Source organism: Moschus berezovskii, chromosome 2 (assembly GCF_049115385.1).
Source record: "Moschus berezovskii isolate FMDL1 chromosome 2, NW_MosBer_1.0, whole genome shotgun sequence".
In the NCBI taxonomy this organism is placed as follows: domain Eukaryota; kingdom Metazoa; phylum Chordata; class Mammalia; order Artiodactyla; family Moschidae; genus Moschus; species Moschus berezovskii.
The window spans coordinates 11,172,185-11,185,970 of record NC_142461.1 but is presented as its reverse complement, the minus strand read 5'-3'; the positions used below and the strand labels follow the sequence as shown (position 1 = coordinate 11,185,970).

The following is a 13,786-nucleotide window of genomic DNA, read 5'->3' as shown; positions in this document are numbered from 1 at the left end:
ACCAAGAGAGATTCAATGTTAACATATTCGCTTTTATTTTTGCATATATTTATTATATATATAGATATAATGTTACTATTATATACCAATTCTTTAACCTATGCTTATATTTCGGTTCAGTTCAGTTCAGTCGCTCAGTCGTGTCTCTCCGCGACCCCATGAATCACAGCACGCCAGGCCTCCCTGTCCATCACCAACTCCTGGAGTTCACTCAAACTCATGTCCACAGAGTCGGTGATGCCATCCAGCCATCTCATTCTCCGTCGTCCCCTTCTCCTCCCGCCCCCAACCCTTCCCAGCATCAGAGTCTTTTCCAGTGAGTCAACTCGTCGCATGAGGTAGCCAAAGTATTGCAGTTTCAGCTTTAGCATCAGTCCTTCCAATGAACACCCAGGATTGATCTCCCTTAGAATTGACTGGTTGGATCTCCTCGCGGTACAAGGGACTCTCAAGAGGCTTCTCCAGCACCACAGTTCAAAAGCATCAATTCCTCGGCGATCAGCTTTCTTCACAGTCCAACTCTCACATCCATACATGACCACGGGAAAAACCATAGCCTTGACTAGACGGACCTTTGTTGGCAAAGTAATGTCTCTGCTTTTTAATATGCTATCTAGGTAGGTCATAACTTTCCTTCCAAGGAGTAAGCGTCTTTTAATTTCCTGGCTGCAATCAGCATCTGCAGTGATTCTGGAGCCCAAAAAAATAAAGTCTGACACTGTTTCCACTGTTTCCCCATCTATTTCCCATGAAGTGATGGGACCAGATGCCATGATCTTTGTTTTCTGAATGTTGAGCTTCAAGCCAACCTTTTCACTCTCCTCTTTCACTTTCATCAAGAGGCTTTTGAGTTCCTCTTCACTTTCTGCCATAAGGGTGGTGTCATCTGCATATCTGAGATTATTGATATTTCTCCCAGAAATCTTGATTCCAGCTTGTGCTTCTTCCAGCCCAGCCTTCCTCATGATGTACTCTGCATATAAGTTAAATAAGCAAGGTGACAATATACAGCCTTGACGCACTCCCTTTCCTATTTGGAACCAGTCTGTTGTTCTATGTACAGTTCTGACTGTTGCTTCCTGACGTGCATACAGGTTTCTCAAGAGGCAGGTCAGGTGGTCTGGTATTCCCATCTCTTTCAGAATGTTCCACAGTTTATTGTGATCCACACAGTCAAAGGCTTTGGCATCACTGACTATGCTTATATTTACAGTATATAAATTATGTGGACTTCCCAGGTGGTTCAGTGGTAAACAATCTGCCTACCAGTGTAGGAGACCCAAGAGCCTTGGTTTGGATCCCTGTGTCAGGAGGATCTCCTGGAGAAGAAAATGGTAACCCACTCCAGTATTATTGCCTGAGAAATCCTGTGGACAGAGAAGCCTGGCAGGCTACAATCTATGGGGTTGCAAAGAATCCAACACTTCTGAGCAACTAAACAGCATATAAATTATGTATGGCTGTGGAGCCTGCTTTTTCTACTTACTATTATTCACGATGATTTTCAAAAATTAAATATTCTTTAAACTTAATTTGTTTAAAGTTCATAATAACGTGATTTTACTGATAGGTCTTATTTTTAGTAATTTTTTTTTTTAAATGAAGCTCTTGATGTCTTCATGAAGGTCCTTGATGTCTTGTGGCAGAAAGAGTTGAGCTTTAGCTACTGAACCACCAGGGAATTCCCCTAAAACCTAATTTTTTAAATGGTTGTAGAATGTTCATGTGTCACATTCATTAATATCTATTGCTATACATTTTTCAATATTTTATATCAAAGTGAGATGAAACACTTACATACAAAATATTGCATTATATTCCTGATTAGTCCCCTAGGTTAAATTTCTAGAAGCAAATTCATGAGTCAAAGGCTGTGAACAGGTATATTTCTCGATGCTAACTGTAAAATCTTTTCAAAGTTTATTTCTGTGAATATTTTTGATGCCTGTCTTAGGTCAGGCTGCCATAACAAAATATTGTAGACTGGGTAAATTTAAAAAGACAGAAATTTGTTTTGTCAGAGTCTGGAGTCTGGAAGTCCAAGATAAGGTGGCAGCATGTTGGGTTCTGAGGAGAGCTCTTGTCCGGGCTTGCAAATGGCTGCCTTCTCGTTGTCCACAGATGGCAGAGAGTGAGGAAGCAAGCTCTCTGATGTCCCTTCTTAGAATGGCTCTAATCTCATCATGAGGGTCCCACTCTCATGACCTCATCTAAAATCACAGAATGGGAGAAAATTTTGCAAATTATACAGCTAATTAAGGTCTAGTAGCCATTGTATAGAGTGCCTGATGAACTCTGGACGGAGGTTTGTGACATTGTACAAGAGACAGGGAACAAGACCATCCCCATGGAAAAGAAATGCAAAAAAGCAAAATGGCTGTCTGAGGAGGCCTTACAAATAGCTGTGAAAAGAAGAGAAGCGAAAAGCAAAGGAGAAAAGGAAAGATATAAGCATCTGAATGCAGAATTCCAAAGAATAGCAAGGAGAGATGAGAAAGCCTTCCTCAGCAATCAATGCAAAGAAATAGAGGAAAACAACAGAATAGGAAAAACAAGAGATCTCTTCAAGAAAATTAGAGATTCCAAGGGAACATTTCATGCAAAGATGGGCTCGATAAAGGACAGAAATGGTATGGACCTAACAGAAGCAGAAGATATTAAGAAGAGGTGGTAAGAATACAGAGAAGAACTGTACAAAAAAGATCTTCACGACCAAGATAGTCACAATAAGGTGATCACTGACCTAGAGCCAGACATCTTGGAATGTGAAGTCAAGTGGGCCTTAGAAAGCATCACTATGAACAAAGCTAGTGGAGGTGATGGAATTCCAGTTGAGCTATTTCAAATCTTGAAAGATGATGCTGTGAAAGTGCTGCACTCAATATGCCAGCAAATTTGGAAAACTCAGCAGTGGCCACAGGACTGGAAAAGGTCAGTCTTCATTCCAATTCCAAAGAGAGGGAATGCCAAAGAATGCTCAAACTACCACACAATTGCATTCATCTCACACGCTAGTAAAGTCATGCTCAAAATTCTCCAAGCCAGGCTTCAGCAGTATGTGAACCGTGAACTCCCAGATGTTCAAGCAGGTTTTAGAAAAGGCAGAGGCACCAGAGATCAAATTGCCAACATCTGCTGGATCATGAAGAAAGTGAGAGAGTTCCAGAAAACCATCTATTTCTGCTTCATTGACTATGCCAAAGCCTTTGACTGTGTGGGTCACAATCAACTGTGGAACATTCTGAAAGAGATGGGAATACCAGACCACCTGACCTGCCTCTTGAGAAACCTGTATGCACGTCAGGAAGCAACAGTCAGAACTGTACATGGAACAACAGACTGGTTCCAAATAGGAAAAGGAGTACGTCAAGGTTGTATATAGTCACCCTGCTTATTTAACTTATATGCAGAGTACATCATGAGGAAGGCTGAGCTGGAAGAAGCAGAAGCTGGAATCAAGATTGCTGGGAGAAATATCAATAATCTCAGATATGCAGATGACACCACCCTTATGGCAGAAAGTGAAGAGGAACTCAAAAGCCTCTTGATGAAAGTGAAAGAGGAGAGGGAAAAGGTTGGCTTGAAGCTCAACATTCAGAAAACAAAGATCATGGCATCTGGTCCCATCACTTCATGGGAAATAGATGGGGAAACAGTGGAAACAGTGTCAGACTTTATTTTTTGGGGCTCCAGAATCACTGCAGATGCTGATTGCAGCCAGGAAATTAAAAGACGCTTACTCCTTGGAAGGAAAGTTATGACCTACCTAGATAGCATATTAAAAAGCAGAGACATTACTTTGCCAACAAAGGTCCGTCTAGTCAAGGCTATGGTTTTTCCCGTGGTCATGTATGGATGTGAGAGTTGGACTGTGAAGAAAGCTGATCGCCGAGGAATTGATGCTTTTGAACTGTGGTGCTGGAGAAGCCTCTTGAGAGTCCCTTGGACTGCAAGGAGATCCAACCAGTCCATTCTAAAGGAGATCAATCCTGGGTGTTCATTGGAAGGACTGATGCTAAAGCTGAAACTGCAATACTTTGGCTACCTCATGCGACGAGTTGACTCACTGGAAAAGACTCTGATGCTGGGAAGGGTTGGGGGCGGGAGGAGAAGGGGACGACGGAGAATGAGATGGCTGGATGGCATCACCGACTCTGTGGACATGAGTTTGAGTGAACTCCAGGAGTTGGTGATGGACAGGGAGGCCTGGCGTGCTGTGATTCCTGGGGTCGCGGAGAGTCGGACACGACTGAGCGACTGAACTGAACTGAACTGAGCCGTCTTATATAAAGAATTCTGGGGGCTTCCTTGATGGTCCAGTGGCTAAGACTCCAAGCTCCCAACGCAGAGGGCCTGGGTTCCACCCTTGGTCCGGGAGCCACATCTCACATTCCACAGCTAAGAGTTTGCATGCCACAATTAAAGATCCTGTGTGCTGAAACTAAGACCTGGCCCAGTCAAATTAATTAATTAATTTAAAAAATCTGGAAACTTAATGACAAGAAGACAAATAATCCAATTCAAATAGGCACAGGACTTGAAGGGATGTTTATTCAAAGAAGACAGACAAATGGCCAATAAGCACACAAAAAGATGCCCAATATTATTGGTCATCAGAGAAATGCAAATCAAAACCATGATGAGCTACCACTTTACCAACATTCAGTTTAGTTCAATTCAGTCACTCAGTCGTGTCCGACTCTTTGCAACCTCATGAATCAAAGCACGCCAGGCCTCCCTGTCCATCACCAACTCCCAGAGTTCACTCAAACTCATGTCCACAGAGTCGGTGATGCCATCCAGCCATCTAATTCTCAGTTGTCCCCTTCTCCTCCCGCCCCCAATCCTTCCCAGCATCAGACTCTTTCAGTGAGTCAACTTGTCGCATGAGGTGGCCAAAGTATTGGAGTTTCACCTTTAGCATCAGTCCTTCCAATGAACACCCAGGACTGATCTCTTTAGAATGGACTGGTTGGATCTCCCGCATTAGGATAGCTAGAATCAAAAAATCACGTGTAACAAATGTCAGTGAGGGTATGAAGAAACTGGATCTCTGTACATGGCTGGTGGGAATGCAAAATGCTGCTGTGCAAAAACAGATTGGCAGTTCCTCAATAGGTTAAATATAGAATTACTCTATGATCCAGCAGTTTCAGGCCTAGGTATTTATCCAAAAGAACTGAAAACAGGTGTCCAAATAAATACTTGTACAGGAATATTTTTAGCAGCACTATTCACAACAGCCAAAAGGTGGAAGCAAGCCACATGTCCATCAGTTGATGAATGGATAGTCAAAAGTGTGGCTATTAAACAATGGAATGGAGGTGTGGGATGGGGAGGGAGGTGGCAGGGAGGTTCAAGAGGGAGGGGACATTTGTAAACCTATGGATGATTCATGTTGACGTTTGGCAGAAACCAACACAATACTGTAAAGCAATTATCCTTCAATTAAAAATAAATATATTTTAAAAAATGGAATGGGACTTCCCTGGTGGTCTAGTGGCTAAGAATACACTTGCCAATGCAGGTGACATGGGTTCCATTCCTGGTTCGGGAAGATTCCACATGCTGCAAAGCAACTAAGCCCATGTACCCTAGAGCCATGAGAAGCCATCGCAATGAGAAACCCATGCACTACAACTAGACAGTAGCCCCTGCTCACCGCAATTTGAGAAAGCCCAGGTGCAGCCAGGAAGACCCAGTGCAATCAAAAATAAATACATAAAAGTTTAAACCACGTTACACAGATGGACCTTGAAAACCTTACTCTAAGTGAAAGAAGCTAGACACGAAATGTTACATATTGTATGATTCCATTTGTATGTTGATTCAGAATAGGCAAGTTTATGGAGACAGAAAGCAGGCTAGCGGTTGCCGGGGGCTGGGTCAAAGGGGAAATGGAGAGTGACAGCTTAATGGGTACGGGATTTCCTTCTGGGGTGATGAAAATATCTCGAACGAAATAGAGGCAATATTTGCACAACATTGTGAATATACTAAATGCCCCTGAATTTTACACTTTAAATGGTTAATGATTAATTTTATGTCATGTGAATTTTATCTCAAGTTAATAAAAAGAATGATGAGCAAGGGGGAATCTGTGGCATCCGCTAATCGCGAGATTGTGTTGCGTGGCCCAGCGTACGACGTGTTGGCATACGTCTCCTTGTACTTCTTTGTTCCTTTGCCTGCTCCCAATCTTTTTGTTCCTTTCCAATGTTTGAGGTTAAAGATTCCTCAAGGGTAAAAGTGGTTTAGGTGTTTTCTGCTCTAATAAAGAACTGTACTTAAAAAGAAGAGGGAAAGGAGCAAAGGAGGGAGAGAGGATGGAAAGAAGAACGGAAGGAAGGACTGAGGAGCGGGACGCAGTGATTGATGCAGCTTACAGGTGGTCAGCTCAACCCTGAGAAGATTCACAGAACTTACTACACTACCTCCTCCCCAGCCCCTCAGCGTTCTTTCCATGCTGCAGATAGAAAGGCTGAACTATTGTCAACTCCCAGGAACCAAGGACATCTCTCAGTGCCAGCTGCTGTCAGTCTTGAATGCCATTCTCTCCTGTTTACCTGGCTGCTGTTATATCTCTCCCAGGTCTGCACTGTGTGCCTGTCCCACGACCTCCCCCAACATTCCAAACTCACACCATTAGAACTACATTGTTGTTTAACCGCTTGACTTTGCCAATAGGCTGTGGGTTCCATAAGGACAGGAGTCGGAATTATTTGTAGTTGAATTCCTAACGTTTACCCAGCATGTAGTAGATACTAAATATACTTTTTATATTGAAAATTATATGAATACATTTTAGAAATATGAAACTGGAATCCATAGAATATGCAGCAGTGCATATTTGAAAACAGTGGAATAATCCTGGGTCATCCCCAATGGTCCTGGCAAGACCCACCACCTCCAACCTGTTCCACGTTGAGAGGGAGCTAACAGGTAGCTGAACCACTGCAACTCAAGACTGTGGGGACAGGAGTTCTGAAGTAAAGTCCTCGCTCAGCACAAACCTGCTTGTGTGACCTTGAGAAAGTTATTCCCAATTCCCTGCTTTTGTTACCTTGGTTATAAAATTAAGCTTATGGTATATGAACCTATTTACCAGAAATATCATGAGATTTTATGAGTAAATAATTATCAAGTGCTCCATAAATTGTTGTGCAATTGTTAAATAATCTCGTGTAAAATTCCATAGAAATTCTTTTTTTTTTTTTTAATGTTCCTGACACAGGTGGTTAGAAAGTTCCTTAGACAGATCTCCTGCACTTTTCAGGGCTTCTCTGGCCCCTGCCTTTCCTGAGGTTTGTTTGTTCAGGTCTTGAGATTCTGTGAGGCAATAGCCTGTTTTTCCAGTAAATTACTGTTTTTCTCCTCCATAAGCCAGCCAGTGATCGTTTCTGTTACTTGTAAACAAAAAAGATTCTAACTAATGCAATAAACCAGTGTAGCATTTTCCAAATTGTATTCTGTGGAATGAAATTTCGAAAATGCTACTATGTTTTGTACAGAATAATTCTTAATACATTTTTTTAAAAGTTCTAAAATAGCATTCATATTAAGAACTATATTAGAGACTTTCCTGGTGCTCCAGTGGCTGAGGCTTTGTGTCCCAATGCAGGGGGCCCGGGTTCTATCCCTGGTCAGGGAACTAGACCCACCATGCTGCAACTAAGACCTTGCACAACCGAATAGATATAATATTTAAAAATTATATTAAATATATAGTTATCTTCATTGTACTTAATAATGTGTATGTTGACACATATGTTGCCTATGTCTGACAATTATTAAAAGTGCCCTGTGCTCAAGAATGTCAGCAAATTTCATTAGAATTTAGAATGGTCCTCAAACTTCAGGGCACATCAGAATCACCTGGGGGTGATTGTTTAATGACATTGGTGGGTTCCACCCTCAGTTTCAGCAGGTCTTGGATGTGGCCTGGGAATCTGTGTTTCTAACAAGTTCCCAGGTGATGCTGCTGCCTTGTGGCTTCTTTAAGAATCCCTTGCTATAGTATTTCCCAAATTCTAAGGACCACCTGAGGGTGCTTCTGGGTCTTTGGTTAATCTCATGACCTGTGCTGTGACTGTGGTAACTGTTTCATATCACATAAACTATCTTAGGATTTTAACATATATTTGTTTAAAAATTTTTTAAGTATTTTAAAACAGAGTTATATCTTTCCATTACTATAGCATGATAGGAAAACTAACCACAGGTATGTCCTAACAAAAAAGACCATGAGTTACCATTTTCATAAAGCTCAGGTCGTTTTAAATTAGGTGGCTCCAAAAACATTTTTTAAGAGTTGAAACTCAGTTTTAACCACTGGACTTCCACTGCAGGGGTTTCAGGTTGATCCCTGATGGGGAAGTTCCACATGTTGCCAGGTTAAGCAAAAAAAAAAAAAAAAGAAATTTGAACTCATGATTCTTTGTCTTCACTTTAAAGTTTCAACTCTTTGATTCAATCATCATTAGACTGATTTTTATTTAAAACATAGGACAAGAACAGATGATACACTGCTGTTGAGGAATCAACTTAGGAACATCATTCCCAATAAGAAAAGTATTGATTATAAGAAGTCACAAAACACTATAATCTTCCATTTTTTTTTCCTTTGTCTGTTTGGCCTCGGGCCATGTGGGATCTTATTTCCAGGAATCAAACTCCAGGCCCATGGCAGTGAAAACAGACTCCTAACCACTGGACCATCAGAGAATTCCCAAGATTTTGTGTGCCATTTTTTTTTTTGGTCACAAAAGTCCAAAATGGAAGATGTTACTTGTTCCTCAACCAGTTTTTAAACGTTTCAAATTTTGCAGTGTTTTAGAATTTTAAAAAGGTATGTGAGTTAATATGACCATTTCTTGTACTTCATCTTTAAGGTCATTTTGTTGCTGGCCACTAGAATCTCAGCACTCATACCTCAAGAGTATTTAGAAATAAACTTTCCATCAGCAGCACTATGGGTAAGTTTTGGAAACAGCCATCAAGTGTCTGGTCTGCAAGGATAGGGTCAATGACTTGTCCAAGATGTTATCACTCAATTGTCCTAAAGCCTTTTGTATAAACAAAAAGTCATCTGTCCTAAAACAAATGACATCACACTTCTGGGGCAAATGATCTACTACTGAACTGGTGAATTGAAAATATCTTGCCAATGGCCCATATGTCACTTGAAGTTGTTTTTTGCATTTTTGTCTACAAGAGTAACACAACTAGTTTGAATAATAATCAAGGTCTTAAAGTCTAAAGCAAGAGGATGCTCGGCAAAGCAAAATGTAACTTCAGAGATAATTCTGATCCTGTGCTGTTAACAGATTAGGAGTCTAATCACCTGGATGCCAAGGTGACACATGATTTCTAATTCCAGTCTTCTCAACCTGCATGAGGATAATTACAACAAGGGTAATTAGTTCACACGGAGTTGTCTAACCCATTTTATAAATGCAAAATGGTATTATTACTGATGGTGCCTTGAATTACAACTTTTAAAGTCCATCCTAAAGGGAATCAGTCCTGGGTGTTCTTTGGAAGGACTGATGTTGAAGCTGAAACTCCAATACTTTCACCACCTGATGTGAAAAGCTGACTCATTTGAAAAGACCCTGATGCTGGGAAAGATTGAGAGTGGGAGCAGAAGGGGACAACAGAGGATGAGATGGTTGGATGGCATCACCGACTCAATGGACATAAGTTTGGGTAAACTCCAGAAGTTGGTGATGGACAGGGAGGCCTGACATGCTGCAGTTCATGGGGTCACAGAGTCGGACACTACTGAACGACTGAACTGAAGCAACCACTCCTGTTTTCCAGGCTGCTCTTGACCTAATACATTGACATTTATCCCTTAAGAAGCTTTCTCTGATATCTCTTGACTATTGTCTGACAAGGAAAAGGGACTTTCTGTCCTCTGTATCACACTGTTTCCTATGTTGCACAGCACTCATCACACTGTGCTTTGTCTCCAAGTTCTCTACTGCGAGTACCCTGTCTTCTGATTCATTTTAGTGGCCCAGTAGTGTGTCCCCTTACCCCTCTTTAGACAGAAACATTAGACACAGTTCACTAATGACACTTTATTATACTTTGTTGGAAGCACACAGGTTGATTTTGGTGAAACCAGAACTGTGTCCACAGAGAAGTGGGCAATAACAGGCAGCCATTCTGTGGAGAACTTGTGCACTTAGTCATCATCCTCACTCTGCTTTAGCTTCTTGATCGACTGCTTATGCCGCTCAATTTCTTTCTGCAGCCGCTCAATCTCCTTTGCATGATGAGAGATCTCATTTTCATGGTGTTTCTTCAAGGCGGCCAGCTGTTCTTTAGCACGAGCTCTACAAGGACAGAGTGGCTCTTGGTTTAATCCCAATTCTTCAGCCCAAAGAGATCTCTAAGCACCTGAAATACCTAAGGCAAAGAACAGGCCTCCAAACCCCACTGGAGTCTGGCTCACAATCCTCTTCTACCCTCTTCAAGCCCCACTATGAAAGACGACTCCATCCTGATACAACGTTTATAGGAGACGGCCAAAAGTGATTCCACTGTCCTAGTGTTAGTGCCTGAAATTCCTCCACTAACGAAGGAGTCCTGTCAGAATCATTAGAAAACTCCAGAGAGGTGTGACTTAAGTCCCTACCTGAAGGACTTATTAGAGAAACCACCCAGAGAACAGAATCCCTTTCTGGGGAGGAAAAGAGCAAAAGGAGGTGGGGAGAAATAAAGGTGCATAGTTAAAGGACAAGTATATGTGTCCTACCACAGTTTATCTAGGGCTATCTTTGCCTGAGGACTGCAAGGCCCTCTGTAAAGGACAAAACGAAGGGGATGAAAAATAAAAGTGGTCTCTTGAGTCCAATTTAGGTCTCAAAAACGGATGATTCAAATGTTGCTTTGGCCACATATGGGCTTCTGTTTTCCATAAATGTAAAATGTGGGAGGCCAATTAGATGGTCTCTAAGGGCTGCACCTTGTCTCTCTGATATGACAGGTGCCATGGTGATAATCCTTAAGAGTGAGCAAGAGAGGGCAGAAGAGAAAAGATAGGCCAAAGAGAGCAGAAGATAGATTAGTTAGTTCCACGCTGCTCCCCACGGTGGATACAAGTCAGTGTAAGATAACTCAAGGTTGGTAAACAGGGTAGACAGGCCCAGCCCAGTCCATGCTCCTAAAGGCTGGGCTGGGCGGAGCCGGCCAAGTCTCCAAGAAAAGGGGGGATGGGTGTCCCAACCACGTGCAGCTGCCACATGCTCCTACGATCCCACTCGCTGAGGCGAGTTGCAGAGGCAGAAGGGTCTAGAAATGGCTGAGGGTCTGAAGAATCAGGGAATCCATCCTTGCGGGGCTGGCAAGCTAAGGCCTGGGATGAGGGCCGAGAGAGTCAGGCTCAGTGAGTCTGCAGATAGTGGAACCGTCGGATCTAGATGCTCTGGGAGCAATCTGGGGGGCATTCTGCATGATGCGGGTAGAACTCCATGGGTGGAGATGGTAGATGACTCAGGAAGAGATGAGTCGTGGTCTGCAGACCCGCAGGTGGAAATGACTTGGATATGGGGGCCGCGGGATTCGGCAGGGCACCGGGAGCCCACAGGTGGCGACAGTCGGGCCCTCAAGCCTTGGGTGTTAACAGGTTCAGGGGCCTGTTAGGTCTGTTTGAGGCGGGTAGGGTGGGGATGAGACGCCGCAGGACGCCAGGGAGGGATGTATGGGGGTAACTGACAATTGAAGAAGGGCTGGAAGGCCGTGAGTGATCTAGGACTGGGCTCGGGGTCCCAAGGGCCTCACCGGAAGTATCGCTCCTCTTCGGCCTGCTCTCTTTTCCCGAAGGCCCCACCGGCGTCCCGGACCGCGCCCGCACTGGACCTAACATTATCTGCCTGCGGAGACAGACGGGGGCATTGGTACAGACGCGGGCAGAGGGGAGAGGAGGGATCCGCGCTCAGGGCTGGGGCAGCGGACTCTGCCGCTGGCGTACCGGGTCCGAGCCAAAGCCTCGGCCTTGCATTGCCCAGACGCTCCAGAAGGCCTGCCGGGTACGCGCCGCCAACGCCGTGGCTGCCATTGCTGTCAGTGAAGCACCCGTCCAGTGACCTGAAGTGCAGCTTCTCCTTAGGCGCAGCTTCTCCGCAGGCGCTAACGGCCCTGATGGCCAGGCAGCCAATCGTTTCTCTGGAGAGGCGGGATGAAGCCAGGAGTAGCGAATCATGAGAGGGAGAGGCGGGGTTCCTGTAGTTTGTGGCGAATCCTGACAGAGGGGCGGGCCCATCCTTAGCCAACCCCTAGCAAGGGCTCCAGGGTCAAAGGACTGTAGAAAAATAATGGAGGAGACCGGGGAAAAGCTGGAAGGGAGAGGCAGTAGCCAAGGTTTCGGCTCTTGGATCTATCAGAATTAGGCGTGGCGTCCACCCCCACCTCACCATTCCTGCTCTCATGTTATTGTTAAACACCCAAAGGAAACCTTCATTTTTCTGGACTACTAGCATCAATAAGATGGGTAATAAGGGGGCGGGAGGGCGGAGTGGGCGGCTCTGTCTATGATGCTGACGTCCAGGGTGCCCTTACTTAGTCATTTAGAGTTGTGGGGATTTTTTTTTTTTAATGTATGAATATATGTTTTTTTGTTGTTGCACTGACATTTCACTCTCAAGTCTCAAACTTCAGCTCAGAGAAAACTTCTCTGCCCTCCATCATTCTATCAATAACTCACTGTTTTGTTCTTTTTGTCTTTTTGCGCCTTGGAGTTTATGAAGTTGTCAAGTCATTACTGAATTAATATTTGCGAGATGCACTGATGTGTTATCAAATGGGCTTGATAACAGGACTTCTGGTAGTGTGGTGCAATGAAGTTGAAAAGAGCATAGGTAGGCCTCTAGGGAAGACTTTACCTTGGTCTTCCGTTAGCCATCGAACAAATGTCATCAAGGTAATAGTAGTTCATTGCCTATGTCACTCTCTCCCTCTGGGTCCAGTATTTTTCTCCTTTAGTTGAGAGAGTTGGGCCAGATCTTATTCATGATTATAAAAATATCTTCTTTGTTTTCTGTGACTTTGTTGAAGTGTTTTTAATGATCACCTTTTCTCTGGAAAAATACCAGCCCTGGTTTGTATGACTTACATGGGAGGAAATGGCTGCGGGGCACATTTTCAAATGTTCATTTCACAAAACTTCAAAAAGCATGAAAGCAGAAGGCTAGAAATAATAATCACGTATAAGCCCACTACTTAGTGATAATAATTGTGTGTGTCTCTAGATACTTACGTGCCATTCCTGTTTCAGAGGGCTTTCCTGGTGGCTCAGATGGTAAAGAGTCCACCTGTAGTGCAGGATCCCTGCATTGATCCCTGGGTTGGGAAGATCCCCTGGAGGAGGGTCTGGCAACCCACTTAAGTATTCTTGCCTGGAGAATCTCCATGGACAGAGGAGGCCAGTGGTCTATAGTCCATGGGGTTGCAAAGAGTCGGATGAGACTACGTAACTAAGCACACAGCACAGCATCTGTTTCAGAAACTCTGCTTCTTGTTACCAGATAATATTGTTTTTTGATTATCTCCTGGGTGGACATCCAGTGGAAGGTCTTGCTGAGTTTGTGCAAAAGATCCATAGAGGCATTAGGGTGGCTGCAATTTAAAAAAATGGAAAACAACAAGCATTGGTGAGAATGTGAATAAACTGTAACCCTCTTACATTGCTAGTGGGGTTGTGAAATGGTTCAGTCACTTCGAAAAACAGCTTGGCAGTTGCTCAAAAGTTTAAGTATAGAATTACCATATGACTCAGCAA

At 43.5% G+C, this 13,786-nt stretch overlaps 1 protein-coding gene across 1 annotated transcript; it reads right to left on the bottom strand.

Moving 5' to 3' along the window:
* Positions 1-10,070: 10,070 nt before the first annotated feature.
* On the bottom strand, positions 10,071-12,147 carry ATP5IF1 (ATP synthase inhibitory factor subunit 1). Its single transcript, XM_055397701.2, has 3 exons — positions 11,981-12,147; positions 11,791-11,882; positions 10,071-10,343 (listed from the first exon to the last, which is right to left on the bottom strand). The coding sequence occupies exons 1-3, from the start codon at positions 12,065-12,067 to the stop codon at positions 10,193-10,195; spliced, it is 330 nt and encodes a 109-aa protein (XP_055253676.1). The 5' UTR covers positions 12,068-12,147; the 3' UTR covers positions 10,071-10,192.
* Between the last annotated feature and the right edge of the window lie 1,639 nt (positions 12,148-13,786).

Coding starts and splice junctions, on each gene's coding strand:
- ATP5IF1 (XM_055397701.2), bottom strand. CDS start 12,067: ATGGCAGCCACGGCGTTGGCGGCGCGTACCCGGCAGGCCTTCTGGAGC. Junction 11,883..11,980: donor GAGGCTTTGGCTCGGACCCG/GTACGCCAGCGG, acceptor CTGTCTCCGCAG/GCAGATAATGTTAGGTCCAG. Junction 10,344..11,790: donor GAAGAGGAGCGATACTTCCG/GTGAGGCCCTTG, acceptor CTGTCCTTGTAG/AGCTCGTGCTAAAGAACAGC.